This window comes from Bufo gargarizans, chromosome 10, assembly GCF_014858855.1.
Source record: "Bufo gargarizans isolate SCDJY-AF-19 chromosome 10, ASM1485885v1, whole genome shotgun sequence".
NCBI classification, from domain to species: domain Eukaryota; kingdom Metazoa; phylum Chordata; class Amphibia; order Anura; family Bufonidae; genus Bufo; species Bufo gargarizans.
This window is the reverse complement of record NC_058089.1, coordinates 113,117,847-113,134,433: the sequence shown is the minus strand read 5'-3', so window position 1 is coordinate 113,134,433 and position 16,587 is coordinate 113,117,847. Positions and strand designations below refer to the sequence as shown.

Here is a 16,587-nt window from a genome sequence, read left to right as displayed (position 1 = left end):
TAACTTGCTGTGTGAATAGGACAGGTTTTGTGTGTACTAATAGGACAACGGCCATTTTATTTCCCCAGACAAAACAAGCCATTATAACTAATAAAAGGTATTTGGGAATATATTTCTAACAAAATATTTATGTATTTTCATTTTTCTCAGAATAGGTCATCAGTATCAGGTCATAGGGGTCCAACACCCGGGACCCCTGCCAATCAGCTGTTTGAGAAGTAACCGACACTCGCAGTAGTGCTACAGCTTTTTCACAGCTTTTCTTAGGCCAGTGACAACACGTTCATCAGACTTGTGGCCTAGTTGCAACTCTGCCCCATTGATGTGAATGGGGCTGAGTGTGATACCAAGCACAGCCGCTATACAATATTGTGGTGCTGTGCTTGGTAAGCTGTGAGAAGACTGTGGCGCTCACAGGAGCGCCGGTGCTTTATCAAAAAGCTGATCGGCGGGGTCCACGGTGTCGGACCCCCATCGATCAGATACTGAGTATAAAAATATCTGAAAACCCTTTTAATTCCCAGAAAACCCCTTTAAGTGAGACTGTCTGCTGTGCTAAACGTCCAGACAAAGAGGAAATTAAAGAGCCAGGATGGGAAGTAGAATACATGGAGTGACTTAAAAAAAATTATAGGGATGGACACAAAATACTAATAGTACAAGTTACGTGCATAAAAAATAACCAGGTCCAACCAATAAATAGATATAATACAGACCCAAATCTGACACCCACAGAGAACTCTAACACGTATTTTGTGTTGCTTCCTCAGGGAGATAAGTTAACACATGTTGGGGTATCGTGTGTGTCACATTTATAGTTATGTGTATTTATTTATTGGTTGGACCTGGTTATTTTGTATTCATGTAACTTGTACTATTAGTATTTAGTGTCCATTCCTTGCAGTTTGAGATTCTGACCCTATTAGGCACTCACACTGTGAATGATATGTCCTTTTGATTATATGTTTTTTGTTTTTTTTACATAATGTTGTTTGAAAAAAGATGGTATTTATTTTTAATACATTATTGCAGTGTGCTACTTTGATCGGTATTGCTAGTTGCATATTAGCACATGCACTTTACTCTTTGCAGCCAATTTTGTATAGGCTCAAAAAATTATAACCATCCACAAACAAAAATACATAGGATATTCAAATACAGGCTGTTAATATTTGATAAAAAAATTGATGCTAGTGTTCCATTAAATGAGTAGAGTGTAATGGACCAGATTTCACATGGAGTTAGGCTACTTTCACACTTGCGTTAGGAGCGGATCCGTCTGGTGTCTGCACAGACGGATCCGCTCCTATAATGCAAACGCTTGCATCCGTTCAGAACGGATCCGTTTGCATAACTGTTTATTTCAGATCTGATTTTTCACTTCGGAAAACTCAGATCCGACAGTATATTCTAAACACAGAAGCGTTCCCATGGTGATGGGGACGCTTCATGTTAGAATATACTGAGAACTGTGTACACGACTGCCCCCTGCTGCCTGGCAGATGCTGCCAGGCAGCAGGGGGCAGACCCCCCCCCCCTCCTGTATTTAACTTATTGGTGGCCAGTGCGGCCCCCCCTCCCTCCCCAGTATTAAATATGACCAGTGCGGCCTCCCCCTCCCTCCCTCCCCAGTATTAAATATTACCAGTGCGGCCCCCTCCCTCTATATTTATTGGTGGCCGGGCCAGTGCGGATTCCAAGTATTGTGAGCAGTGCGGCCTCCCCTCTCCCCCCCTAATTAAAATCCCCCCCCCCCCCCATCATTGGTGGCAGCGGAGAGTACCGATCGGAGTCCCAGTTTAAATCGCTGGGGCTCCGATCGGTTACCATGGCAACCAAGACGCTATTGCAGTCTTGGCTGCCATGGTTACTTGGCAATAAATACAAGCATTATACTTACCTGAAGAGCTGCGATGTCTGACCGGCCGGGAGCTCCTCCTACTGGTAAGTGAAAGGTCTGTGCGGCGCATTGCCTATAGCACAGACCTGTCACTTACCAGTAGGAGGAGCGCCCGGCCGGTCAGACATCGCAGCTCTTCAGGTAAGTATAATGCTTGTATTTATTGCTAAGTAACCATGGCAGCCAAGACTGCAATAGCGTCTTGGTTGCCATGGTAACCGATCGGAGCCCCAGCGATTTAAACTGGGACTCCGATCGGTACTCTCCGCTGCCACCAATGATGGGGGGGGGGGGGGTGATTTTAATTAGGGGGGGAGAGGGGAGGCCGCACTGCTCACAATACTTGGAATCCGCACTGGCCCGGCCACCAATAAATATAGAGGGAGGGGGCCGCACTGGTAATATTTAATACTGGGGAGGGAGGGAGGGGGAGGCCGCACTGGTCATATTTAATACTGGGGAGGGAGGGGGAGGCCGCCGCACTGGTAATATTTAATACTGGGGAGGGAGGGGGAGGCCGCACTGGTCATATTTAATACTGGGGAGGGAGGGAGGGGGAGGCCGCCGCACTGGTAATATTTAATACTGGGGAGGGAGGGGGGCCCGCACTGGCCACCAATAAGTTAATTACAGGAGGAGGGGGGGGGGGTCTGCCCCCTGCTGCCTGGCAGCATCTGCCAGGCAGCAGGGGGCAGTCATGTACACAGTTCTCAGTATATTCTAACATGAAGCGTCCCCATCACCATGGGAACGCCTCTGTGTTAGAATATACTGTCGGATCTGAGGTTTACGATGTAACTCAAATCCGATGGTATATTCTAACATAGAGGCGTTCCCATGGTGATGGGGACGCTTCAAGTTAAAATATACCATCGGATCGGAGAAAACTCCGATCTGATGGGGACTCCTGACTTTGCATTGAAAGTCAATGGGGGACGGATCCGTTTGAAATTGCACCATATTGTGTCAACGTCAAACGGATCCGTCCCCATTGACTTGCATTGTAAGTCTGGACGGATCCGTTTGGCTCCGCACGGCCAGGCGGACACGAAAACGCTGCAAGCAGCGTTCAGGTGTCCGCCTGCTGAGCGGAGCGGAGGCCAAACGGTGCCAAACTGATGCATTCTGAGCGGATCCGCATCCACTCAGAATGCATTGGGGCTGTACGGATCCGTTCGGGGCCGCTTGTGAGAGCCTTCAAACGGAACTCACAAGCGGAGCCCCGAACGCTAGTGTGAAAGTAGCCTTACCTGTATATTTTCAGTAACTTTCATTGTATGTTATATTGATAGATTATCAGTGTAACATCATGGCACTTATCATGTTCTATTAATTTAATATGTAAAGTGTAATTCCTTTAAAGGGAGTCTGTCAACACATTTACCCCTTTTTAACAGTTCCCATAGCGCTGTAGCCACCACACAGATGGCGCTGCCCGCCCATCTGTTTTCTCTCCCCCTCAGCGAGATCCCGCGCTTGCGCGCTGACTTCCTTGGCCGGGGCATGCACACTGCGATGCCCATTGCTGGCACGGCATTGCAGTAGCTTATGCGCATGCGCCGGCTAACGGCGTGAAAACTGCAGAAAGGAGGCGGTCCATTAGCACAGGAGAAGAGAAGGAAAGCCGAGCGAGCAGCTGTCACTGCAGACACAGAGGGCCAAGAGAGGTAAATGTATCTGTTTGATCCGTTAGCCAGCGCACGTGCATAAGCTACTGCGATGCCGTGCCAGCAATAGGCATCGCAGTGTGCATGCCCCGGCCAAGGAAGTCAGCGCGCAGGTGCGGGATCTCGCTGAGGGGAAACAGATGGGCGGGCAGAGGAAGAGGCTGGGCAAGATAAGAGCCGAAGAGGCAGAGCTGCCTGGGCACCAACGCGGTAGTCACTGCCCCTGGGCACTTGCGAGCCCTCATTTACATATGCATCAAAGTTCGTTTTTGGCAGTTTTTCAAGTCCACAAAAGCATATAAAGGTACCGTTTTAATCATCTGTGTTGTGGCTACAGCGCTATGGGAACTGTTAAAAAGGGGTAAATGTGCTGACAGACTCCCTTTAATGCTGTTTTATCAGATATTTGGGGTATTGGACAGTCACTGAAAACTATAAAAAACTGTGAAGAAGGACACCTTAAAAGGAACCTGTCACCATGTTCTGACATATAAGGACTCTGCCCTATTTTACCTTCTGGACTGCAAATCTGACCAGTGTCACTTTAAGTGCTGATCAATTTAAAACGCTTTGACTTATTCAGGCCATTCTGAGATAGTTTTCTCGTCACATATTGTACTTCATGACACTGGTAAAATAAAGTAAAAAAAAAATCATTTTTATTTATAAAAAAAAAAATTGCAAATTTACAAAAAATTTGTAAAAAAAAAAATGCAAATTTCCAAGTTTCAATTTCTCTACTTCTATAATACATAGTAATACCTCCAAAAATAGTTATTACTTGACATTCCCCATATGTCTACTTAATGTTTTGGATTTTTCAGAAATTTTCAAAAACCCAATTTTTAGGGACCAGTTCAGGTCTGAAGTCACTTTGCGAGGCTTACATAATAGAAACCACCCAAAAATGACCTCATTCTATAAACTACACCCCTCAAGGTATTCAAAACTGATTTTACAAACTTTGTTAACCCTTTAGGTGTTCCACAAGAGTTATTGGCAAATGGAGATTAAATTTCAGAATTTCGATTTTTTGGCAAATTTCCAATTTTAATCCATTTTTCCCAGTAACAAAGCAAGGGTTAACAGCCAAACAAAACTCAATATTTATGGCCACCCCATATGTGGTCGTAAACAGCTGTACGGGCACACGGCAGGGCGCAGAAGGAAAGGAATGCCATACGTTTTTTGGAAGGCAGATTTTGCTTGACCGTTTTTTTTTACGCCATGTCCCATTTAAAGCCCCCCCCTGATGCACCCCTAGAGTAGAAACTCCAAAAAAGTGGCCCCAGTTTAGAAACTACGGGATAGGGTGGCAGTATTGTTGGTACTAGTTTAGGGTACAAATAATTTTTGGTTGCTCTATATTACACTTTTCTCGCCCATTTTATTGGGGGACACAGACCATGGGTATAGCTTAGGCTACCACTAGGAGAAGACACTATGCAAATAAGAAAAAACAGCTCCTCCTCCACTGGCTATACCCCCATGCTCCAACAGGAGGACCTCAGTTTTAGCTTAGTGTCAGATAAGGAGGTGATACTCCTGCAGGGTTGTCCCTGTAGTTTTTTTCTAAACAGAGGACGCAGGGTCGCATTGTGCATCCCTGGTCTCTCAGCGAAGTGAGCGTCGGGGTCGCACAATTCCAGGGGAGTTCTGCCCACCCGCGGCTCTGAAGCAGTCCTCCATCTGAAGGGGCGCCACCACCGCCTGCGGTGGGGGGCTGTCTGCTCTCCTTTCAGCAGGTCTGGAGAGCTCACGTTCAAGACACCTGGGCCCTGAAAATTGTAACTTCCGGTTACAAGATAGAATTCGCTTCTAGCCCTCCGGAACGTTTCTTTCCTTCTCGGGTTCCGGGGGATCCGGCCCGAGCCTCGGCCCTTTTACAAGTGGTCTCTTCCCTTCTGGCCTGGAGGGTAGTTGACCCAGTTCCTCTGGAGGAACAGGGTTCTACTCAAATCTCTTTGTAGTGCCAAAGAAGGAGGGATCAGTACGTCCGGTCCTAGAGCTAAAGCTCTTAGACAAGTCCCTGCGGGTGCGGAGATTCCGGATGGAATCCCTCCGCTCAGTTATTGCTTCTCTTCTTCCAGGGGAGTCCGGGTCAGTGGACATCCAGGACGCCTATCTGCATGTCCCTATCGCAGAATCTCACCACAGATTCCTGCTTTTCGCCATTGGCGGCCATCGTTATCAGTTCGTCGCCCTTCCCTTTGGGCTGGCGACAGCCCCGTGGGTATTCACAAAGATCTTGGCGCCGCTCATGGCGCTTCTTCACACATGGGGCATATCTCTGTTGCCCTACCTGGACGACATACTGATAAAGGCTCCCTCTCGTCCCCAGGCCGAAGACAGCGTCAGGATCACTGTTCAGACTCTGCAACAGTTCGGCTGGCTGATCAACTTCCCGAAGTCCTCTCTCCAACCTTCCCAGAGGGTGACCTTCCTGGGGATGATTCTGGACACCACTGCAGCCCGGGTATTCCTGCCGGATTACAAGTTCTCACGGATATGGGAGTCGGTGTCTCGCCTTCTGCATTCCCCGTGTATCTCCATCAGGGAGTGCATGCAGGTTCTGGGGCTGATGGTGGCCTCCTTCGAGGCTGTCCCCTTTGCCCAGTTTAACACTCGGCCTCTGCAACAGGCGATCCTGTCCTTCTGGGACAGGACATCGAGGGGTCTGGACTCTCAGATCCGCCTACCTCCTCGGGTTCGCATGGAACTCCCGTGGTGGCTATCCACTCAGAATCTGGCTTCGGGGAGATCCTTCCTCCCAATCTCCTGGACAGTCATCACCACTGATGCCAGTCTCCTGGGTTGGGGTGGCGTTCTCCGGGCTCGCACGGTTCAGGGGGTGTGTTCAGAGGTGGAAGCTCGCCTTCCGATCAACATACTGGAGCTCAGAGCAATTTTCCTCTCTCTGTCTCATTGGACCCCCCTCCTAGCGGGTCTCCCGTTAAGGGTCCAGTCGGACAATGCCACAGCTGTGGCCTACATCAATCATCAGGGCGGAACCCGCAGCCGGACGGTGATGCAAGAGGTGAAAAGGATCCTCCAGTGGCCGGAAACTCATGTTCCAATATTGTCTGCAGTGTACATCCCAGGGGTCGAAAACTGGACGGCAGACTTTCTCAGCCACAACAGGGTGGATCCGGGAGCGTGGTCTCTGCATCCGAACGTATTCGAGGACGTCTGGGGCCGCCCGAACATGGACCTGATGGCGTCCAGGCTCAACAACAAGGTTTCCACGTTCCTGGCCCGAGCTCGGGATCCGGAGGCGTACGGGGTGGACGCTCTGGTGTCTCCGTGGCAAGACTTCGCGCTCCTCTATGTCTTCCCACCACTGCCTCTACTCCCAAAGGTTCTTTGCAGGGTCGCGGCGGAAGGGATCCCGACCATACTCATCGCCCCCGATTGGCCTCACCGCGCCTGGTCCTCGGAGGTCACTCAGATGCTGGCAGACGTTCTGTGGCCTCTTCCTCTCAGGGAGGACCTTCTGTCTCAAGGGCCGCTCTTCCACCAGAATTTACAGCCGATTCGTTTAACGGCATGGCTGTTGAGACCTCCATCTTGAAGAAGAGGGGCTTCTCAGTCTCTGTTGTGAAGACCATGATAAGAGCCAGGAAACCAGCTTCCTCCCGGATATACTATCGTACCTGGAAGGCCTTTCTTGCCTTTTGCGAGAAGTTAGGTGTTTTTCCCCTTCGTTTCTCCGTTACGGTGGTCCTCTCCTTTCTCCAGTCGGGTCTTGAGATGGGAATGTCCCTGAGCTCTCTGAAGGGTCAGGTCCTGCTCTGGCCATTTTCTTTCAGCAGTCTCTGCTCGGTCCAGTGAAGACCTTCCTACAGGGGCTGGCGCATTCGGTCCCTCCGTATGTCCCTCCCCTGCCCCCCTGGGATCTGAACCTGGTTTTGTCTTCTCTCCAGACGGCTCCTTTTGAGCCCCTGAGGGACATTTCCCTGAGTCTTCTCACCTGGAAGGTGCTCTTTTTGGTGGCCATCACCTCTATCATGAGGGTATCGGAGCTGGCCGCCCCTTCTTCCAAGGAGCCCTTTTTGGTCTTCCACAAGGATAAGGTGGTACTGCGCCCAGTCCCTTCTTTTTTGCCCAAGGTGGTCTCCGCCTTCCACCTTAATGAGGACATAATCCTGCCCTCTTTTTGCCCTGCTCCGGGGGAAGGAACCCTAAGGAGCGTGCTCTCCATTCTCTGGATGTTGTCCGTGCTTTGCGGGTGTACCTGTCGGTTACTGCCCCATTTCGCCGCTTGGAGTCCCTTTTTTGTGGTTCCCGAGGGGCCTCGTCGGGGTCTGGCGGCCTCCAAGGTCACTGTGGCTCGGTGGATTTGGTCGACTATTGCCATGGCCTATCGGTCCCGGGGTAGGGTTCCCCCAGCGGGGGTTACCGCGCACTCCACCAGGGCGGTGGGGGCCTCCTGGGCTAGGCGCAATCGAACCTCTACATCATAACTTTGTAAGCCGGCCACCTGGTCGTCCTTACATACCTTTACCAAGTTCTACCAGCTGCACTCTCTGGCGTCGGCTGATGCTGCCCTAGGTTCCTGTTTAACCGTTGGACGTTTCCCTCTGGAGGTGTTGGTCTCCCACCCCATGGACTGCTCTAGGACGTCCCATGGTCTGTGTCCCCCAATGGAATGGGCGAGAAAAGGAGATTTTTTGTGAAACTCCCCTGTAAAAAAAAATTCTCGTCTTTTCCATTGGGGGGGACACAGCTCCCACCCATTCTTGTCTGTTACAGGAGGGGTTGGTTCTATCTCTTGGGACCTTATGGTATTCCTCGGTTCTGTTTTCTTTGTTAATATCTGGTTTTTGGTCTCCTTCTCCTACTGCTTTTGCACGCACTGAGGTCCTCCTGTTGGAGCATGGGGGTATAGCCAGTGGAGGAGCTGTTTTTTTCTTATTTGCATAGTGTCTCCTCCTAGTGGTAGCCTAAGCCAGTGATGGTGAACCTCTTAGAGACAGAGTGCCCAAACTGCAACCCAAAACCCACTTATTTATCGCAAAGTGCCAACACGGCAATTTAACCTGAACACCAATATCATATCTTCCATGTACTTTATCATTTAGCTATAATAACCTGCCTACATTCAATGTGCTGCCTGTGCTCTTCATAGCATGTCCTGCACTGATGAACGGCAGGAAAAGTCTAAGGCATATTGGTACACCATAGACTTTCTCCAGGGTGCGGGTGCCCACAGAGAGGGCTCTGAGTGCCGCCTCTGGCACCCGTGCCATAGGTTCGCCATCACTGGCCTAAGCTATACCCATGGTCTGTGTCCCCCAATGGAAAAGACGAGAAAAATATTTTACAGGTGGGTTTCACAAAAAATCTCCTTTTTATGAGGCAAGATAACAAGAAATAACTGTTTTGGCACCGTTTTTATTTTTTGTTATTTACAACATTCATCTGACAGGTTAGATCATGTGATATTTTTATAGACCAGGTTGTCACGGATGCGGCGATACCTAATATATATACTTTTTTTTTATTTATGTAAGTTTTACACAATGATTTCATTTTTGAAGCAAAAAGAATCATGTTTTAGTGTCTCCATATTCTGAGAGCCATAGTTTTTTCAGTTTTTGGGCGATTATCTTAGGTAGGGTCTCATTTTTTGCGGGATCAGATGACGGTTTGATTGGCACTATTTTGGGGTGCATATGACTTTTTCAATGCTTGCTATTACTCTTTTTGTGATGTAAGGTGTAAGTTTTACACAATAACAGCTTTTTTAAAACAAAAAAATTATGTTTTAGTGTCTCCATATTCTGAGACATAGTTTTTTTAATTTTTGGGGCGATTGTCTCAGGCAGGGGCTAATTTTTTGCGGGATGAGTTGACGTTTAGAGTGATACTATTTTGGTGGGCAAACGCCTTTTTGATCGCTTGCTGTTGTACTTTTTGTGATGTAAGGTGACAGTTTTTATTTTTTACGGTGTTTATCTGAGGGGTTAGGTCATGTGATATGTTTATAGAGCTGGTCAATACGGACGCGGCGATACCTTTTTTTTCCCCTTATTTATTACCAATTTTATTTGGGGAAAATGATGTTTTTGTTTATTTTTACTTGAAACTTTAAATTTTTTGGGGGGAAAACTTTATTTTTTTCAACTTTTTTTCACATTTTTTTTTGTCCCACTTTGGGACTTGAACTTTTGGAGGTCTAATCCTTTACAATGCATTCCAATACTTCTGTATTGGAATGCATTGGCTGTATGAGTAATACAGTGTGTATTACTCATACAGCTTCCGGCCTGTGAGATCCAGGCGGCTGGATCTCACAGGCTCGTCACCGAAAGGCAGCGCAGATGCCTCAGGAAGGCTTCGCGCTGCCTTCCATGCCATCGGGTCCCCCCCACAGCCCCATGGGGACCCGATGGCGCCACCGCACCACGTAAAAGCCGTGAATTGACCTGCGGTTTGCGGCGATCGCCGACACGGGGGGTCACGGGACCCCCCCTCCCCCCCCGCGCATTTAGCCGAGGTGCCTGCTCAATGATTTCAGCAGGCACCTTGTTCCGATCACCGCCCGCCAGGCTGTGGATAAGGAACAACACATGACGTACCGGTACGTCATGGGTCCTTAAGGACTCGGGAACCATGCCGTATCGATACGTCATGGGTCCCTAAGGGGTTAATGCTTGTGATCAATCCATAATCTTCTCAGGACTAACCTGTCCTATTTTATCGCCCTGTAACGCTTACCCGCCTTTTATGCTATTTAACAAGTGTTGTATCGTACATGCTTGACCGGAGAAGAGTCCTATTTTCTCCGAGTCAAGCGCCTCAGCTCTGCCTAAGAAACGCCCCTATAGATAAAATCTCGTGCATGCACAGTATTAATTTTGGGCAGAACTACATTGCGTAAGTATCGCAACGCTACAGTAATGCACACTCCTTATTTACTTCCGCACCTAGTGGCGTGAGGGTGCGGGGACATAGCTGATTAGTCTTTCATAAAAAGGGCATGTGCGCGATTTCGGACGAGATTACAAGCAGTGAGGGCAGAAATTGGCTGTCAATCAAAGTCAAGGGAGAGGGAAATAGGCTATGATGGTGTGAGGGGAAGGAATTATTTATGCAAATGAGCATAACGGCGGGAAAGCATTATATGGCGATTAAAATAGGACAGGTTAGTCCTGAGAAGATTATGGATCGATCGCTGGGAACTATCAGGGTAAACAAGCATTAAGGTACATTTGATTTTATATGTCAGAACATGGTGACAGGTTCCCTTTAAGAATTGAGCACAACTTTCTAATTGGGTTTCTCTGCTTCTTGTAAATTGTACAATGACCTACGTGAGAGTTTCTGGATGATCAGATGCCAGATTAAAGTATTAGTTCTACACACAACATATAGGTACATTATTTTAATATTGTTCCTATATATTATGATATTAGGAACTGGATGGGAACATGCAGACTTCCCTTGACCAGAAGCTTTTTAGAGATTTATGCTCTGTGCACGTTTCTGGACAAAGAAGATGCTGTGTATCAGTCGATGAGAGAAGCTGTCAGATCCTACCTGAAGTCTAGGACCAGGGTGGATGGGAGAATACTGTGTAAGTTAGAAGATACTTCTGACTGGTACTGTCATTGATGACTTATGTGTATGAGGGTTTTATCACAACATTATGGCTGCTGAATATGTGCAGTGTAATACCATTTGTCTGTTCAGTACTGGGTCTCAGATCATACTGCTTCCCTGATTGGGGGAGCACAATGTCACCATATCCATCCCTATAATCAGAAATGGTTTTATCATGATGTTATCTCTGTATAGTGAGAATGACTTATGAAGACGGTTGCTGAAATTCGACCCCAAGCCTTAAACTGCTATTAAATGAAAGTTATCCTTATTTATACACTGCAAGGAAATCACTTGCATGGCTCTAATTACTTCATCCAGCGTCACATTGTCTACAAGTAACCGACATTGCAAAACTCTGTTTGTTTTTATGTAGCGTATTCATCTATATTTACCCAGGTGACAGCTGGACAGCTGACGTAAGAGCGTTCCCGAAACATCAGATCGTCAGAGTCTATGTTAGGAGCCACTGGTATTCTACATACTTGAAAACACTGCTGAAGGTACAGCCATAAAGTGACTATTCTGCATTATCTGCCTCTGGGATTACAAAAAATTGCAGGAATCTGCCTATTCAGGAATGAGTAAAGTAAATGTATTGATGTCCTTTACCAATATGAATATTTGGGACATAATGAAGCATGTCTATATATGACTTATGACTGCACATACAACACATATGTGTAACATATGTGTATCATGCATACTGGGCCTCTTTGCTCCAGTAGCTGCATTAGCGCCCTTTTTTTTTTATAGCTTTTTTTTTTATAGCATTGGCACACCAATGTTCATTCCAGCACAAGACACCATGAAGAAAAGTAAGGGAGTGAATTAGAAGGCATTTACACATGAAACCAAAAATCACAAAGGCACAGGTCATCAGACTTTATTGAGGCCCTGTACTGAATTCACATGATGCACAGAAAGATCACTGAGCCGACTATCTGGCAAGACATATCCATGTAATCCAACAGAACAATTCACAAATTGTGAAGAAAATAGTTTAAAAGCAAAGAATCTTTTTATACCAACATACCGGTAGTTAAAAACATTGAGTGCAAGTCTCATACGTGTCTCATACTCATAAGAATTCTTAAAGGCTATGGACACCTCTGGGGGCAATTTTATTTATTATTGCATTGTACTTATTTTGAGGTAAAAATCTTTTTTTTTTTTTTTTCAATTAGTCTTTATTAAAAATATGGAATCCTTTTTTCTGTACATAACTAAGATGCTCTAGTAGCAGCCTGTGGAGTTTCTGGCTTTTCTGTAATCTGGGGAGTAAAAAGACTCCTCATTAAAGGGGTTGTCCAGTTTCAGAGCTGAACCCGGGAAATTTATAAATTGTGTCAGGGGTACGTCCAATTTTTATCCCTTAGTAAGTGATGTGTGTGGATACTGGTTTTAGATTTATGCCTTTCTGACACCAGAACTGTTTAGATTTGGGATTTTTTTGTTCTAATAGATATATTAATATAGAGTTCACTTTTAGATATGTTAATATAGAATCCTGCTATTTTACCAAAATCTTAAAGGGGTTATTTATTAAGACCAGCGTTTTAGACACCAGTCTTAATAACCCCAACTTCAGCATCGGTCTAAATGTAAGCGAGATTCCTTGCTGGATTACATTAAGACGATTTTCTACGCCTAAAATGGGCATAGAAAATGATGAATGAGCTGGGCCTGCTGATCTGTCCCCTTTCCTGCCCACCACATGGCGTGAACGGGGAATAGCCGCAGATTGTGGTAATGCATTCCATAGGACTGCGGCTGCAGGCTTCTTATTTCTGTTCAGTCTGTAACCTCCCTCTGTGCAATTCTGAGTGCAAATCTAAGCTCGTCTGATGGATTTCAAACTGAATGGGACTAAGCAGTCTGCAATGTATGGGGATACATTCAGGCTTCAGAAGACAAACCGAGTAAAGTGTTTTAACCCCTTTTTTTTTACTCGTATAATAACGTTTAAGCCCCTTAGGGGGTCACAATCTGGAATCTTTTGATCCCTTGTCCCATTCACCCTAATAGAGATGTATAAGATTAGAGTGAGGCCTCATGCACACGACTGTTGTGTGTTTTGCTGTCCGCAAATTGCGGATCCGCAAAAAACGGAAGGCGTCTATGTGCGTTCTGCAAATTTCCGGAATGGCACAGACAGCCATAAATATAACAGCCTATTCTTGTCCGCAAAACGTGGACAAGAATAGGACAGGTTATATTTTTTTTGCGGACCATGGAACGGAGCAGCATATGCGGACAGCACATGGAGTGCTGTCCGCATCTTTTCTGGCCCCATTGAAGTGAATGGGTCCGCATCCAAGCCGCAAAAAACGGCGTATTGGATGCGGACGAAAACAACGGCCGTGTGCATGAGGGATGAACATAGTCTTTCTGCTGCCTATGGCGAAAACTGAAACGGCGCCCCCCCCCCCCCCCCAATGATAATTTCTTAACCTAACCCCTTTGCCACAATGAAAGCGCCCATGGCCCTTCCGCTGCCCCCCTCTTGCCCCTACCTGGTGCTGCCTGAGGCGATCGCCTCACCTGGCCTCATTGGTGGTGCACCTCTGGTGGCATTATACTGCGCTCTCTGCTGAGCCATGCCTCGTGCACAGTTCAGCAGTAAGCTTACCATGGCAGGCCTGGAAAGCTTCAGAAGACATGATCGAAACCTTTAAATATGCATAAATAAGCTTTAGGAGGGAAGAGTTTTTAATTAAAAAAAACACCACAAGAGCAAGGGGACACTATCTAAAATTTGTTGTGAGGGAGATCAGAAACAATGTCAGAAAATATTGCTGAACCTGAAAGAGTAGTTCAGGTTTTGAACAAATTTCCAGCAGATATGGATGGGAAATCGAGAGTAAGTGAATTTAAACCGGCCTGGGATAAACACATGTCTATCCCAAGATAACTACCTAATGACTAGATGGACTGTGTGGTCTTTTTCCACTGCCAGTCTTCTATGTTTCTATGTAAATGAGAAGAGTTAAGAATTTAAAGGTGAGATATAATAAATTCAGCACTTTTCATCTGTCTGTCCAGTATCCTGAGCTGCTTGCCAACTCCAGGAAAGCATGTTGGATCACTTGCGGCTTCTCCTTGTTAGTGAATGGCGATGGAGACATGTTTAGACACATCCTGAACTTCCTGAGACTGGGAAGACTCCACCTTCCATCCGAGTTCATGTAAGTAAAAAGAGCTCCGTGCTGACTCCTACTCTTTTATATTTTATTTTTTTTGTTACACAAAAGAAAATGTACGCACAAAATGGCAGCATTAAGCACAACCATCTCATAATACGTCTAGTAAAACTCCCACAGGAGAACTTTATGTCCTTGATTGTTCATTCTGAAATGTGCTGCGATTTAGCAGTCATCACTAGATGGCAGTGTTTAGTGCCATTGCCTGGTGTTCTGTATACTGTGGAAAATGAATGCACATGTACAAAGACCCAATTTACAGTTGCCATTTTGATGCAGTAAACTAAAGAGGGGAGATGTTTGAAAACTTTGTAAATGTTTTGAGGCTGAGTTTTTTTCCTTCCCCATCAAAAAAATGCAATAAAATGTTGACCACATTTGACCATTGCAGTAAATATATTATTTACTGATAAAGAATGATTCCTTAAGGAGCACTTGTAGGAATCGGTCATTCGGACTACAAGACGCACTGCCACTTTCCCTCACTTTTGGAGGAAAAAGGCGTACCTATATCATGGTACCTATATCATGAACTATGAAATGTGCAGCTGTGCGATATATTCACTAATGGATAAAGATTCATTAAGGAGCACGTGTAGGACAGAGCATATGTAGAACAGGGCTTGCATTTGCGACTCAGTGTTGATCCCTTCCTAGTTTTGGCTTAAAAAACTGCATATAAAACTTTTCCAAATCCTGCTCGTCATAATATAAAATTTTTGGACTATAAGACACGCCTTGAGGATTCGGAGGAGGAAAAAATAATATTTTTCATCAGATCCCCATTCTTCATTAGACCTCCGATCAGACCCCAAAATCAGCCCCCCAAGCTCCATCATCCTCAGATCAGACCCCTATCCTCCTTCAGCCTCAGATCGGACCCCATCAGACCTCAGAACAGGTACCATCAGCCTCAGATCTAACCCCATCAGCCTCAGATCAGACATAAAAAAAATAAACTTACCTCGCTTGCTCCCGACGACTTTGTTACTCACTCATTGCTTCTTGCTCTTCTTCTCGCCCACGCTGCAGTGACCTGATATCATACCACATCAGGTCATAGTGCGGACCTACGTGGTGCACTACATCCTGATGCAGTACACAGTCGGGGCACAGTGCAGAGCTGGGCCTGGAAGAAGACCAGGAAGGGTGAGTACAGCCAGCACAGCGCTTCCCTCACCGCTCCCTTCTCCTTCCACGTGCTAATGAACGTTTCCCTAATGGGATCGGTCATTAACATTCGGGCTATAAGGCACACTTCCACTTTCTCTCACTTTTGGGGGGGAAAGCGTCTTATAGTTAGAAAAATATGATACCCATATCATGAACTATGAAATGTTTTCATTTCTCTTTTTTTTTTTTTTTTTTTAAACATGAGGTTGTCTGCGCTGGTTAGCATCAATGTATTACTTTCACACTAAATGTGTTATGAATCAGATGTATTATTTATGGCTGTTCCTTTCTTTGCAGAGAATGGGACATTCTTTGTCAGGAAGTAACAGAGTTTCAAATCCCATCCCTTGTGAAAGCTCTATATGAGTGCAAGGCTTACAGGTAATAGGGACATTTATTTAATCTGTATCCAAAAGTAACCACCAGATATTCCCAGATACTACATTGATGGCTTGTACTTGACATCAGTTGATCAGCAGAGTGAAGAGGCATTGCCATTTCCCTGGAGTATTTGGTACAGTGATGTCCGTATGAGTGTGATGGTGCTCAGTCACACTCATCCATTTGTTGACCTGCAGTTCCAGACATATCTGCAGGCATATGAACATTGATGTGCAGTGAAGAGGCCATGGCATTCCTGTAAGAGTAAGAGGAGCCCAGGCTGATACTTAAGGCCCCTCTACATTACTAGATGTAGCAGATGATTGTCGGGAGCTATCTCCTCCACAGTATGGGGAGGAGTGCTCTCTGCCATTGTTCATCACTATATTGAATCATTGTTTACTGGCAGCAGATCGCTGTTTAGACGGCACAATCTGCTGCTGGCAAACAACTATTTAGGTGACCGCAGAAACGATCATGTTTTTTCTTGTTCATCGGGTAATCGCCAGAACCTTTACATTGGCAGATAATCGCTAATGAGCAATGCTACGAACACTTGTTAGCAATTTTCTGACTAATGTTCGGCCAGTGTAAAGGGGCCTTAAGTTATAACAGGAGAGGTAGGCGGTCTGCTGTCATGATGCAATTACTGCCGAAA

General features: G+C 46.1%; 1 protein-coding gene across 1 annotated transcript in view; it reads left to right on the top strand.

Moving 5' to 3' along the window:
* Positions 1-16,169, top strand: part of LOC122920105 (BTB/POZ domain-containing protein KCTD19-like) — a 43,205-nt gene extending 27,036 nt beyond the window's left edge. The window contains exons 6-10 of the mRNA XM_044269313.1: positions 10,986-11,146; positions 11,572-11,675; positions 14,218-14,360; positions 15,846-15,929; positions 16,127-16,169. Of these exons, the coding sequence (XP_044125248.1) occupies positions 10,986-11,146; positions 11,572-11,675; positions 14,218-14,360; positions 15,846-15,929; positions 16,127-16,169 (535 nt within the window). The remainder of the gene's footprint in view (positions 1-10,985; positions 11,147-11,571; positions 11,676-14,217; positions 14,361-15,845; positions 15,930-16,126) is intronic.
* The last annotated feature ends 418 nt before the right edge of the window (positions 16,170-16,587 follow it).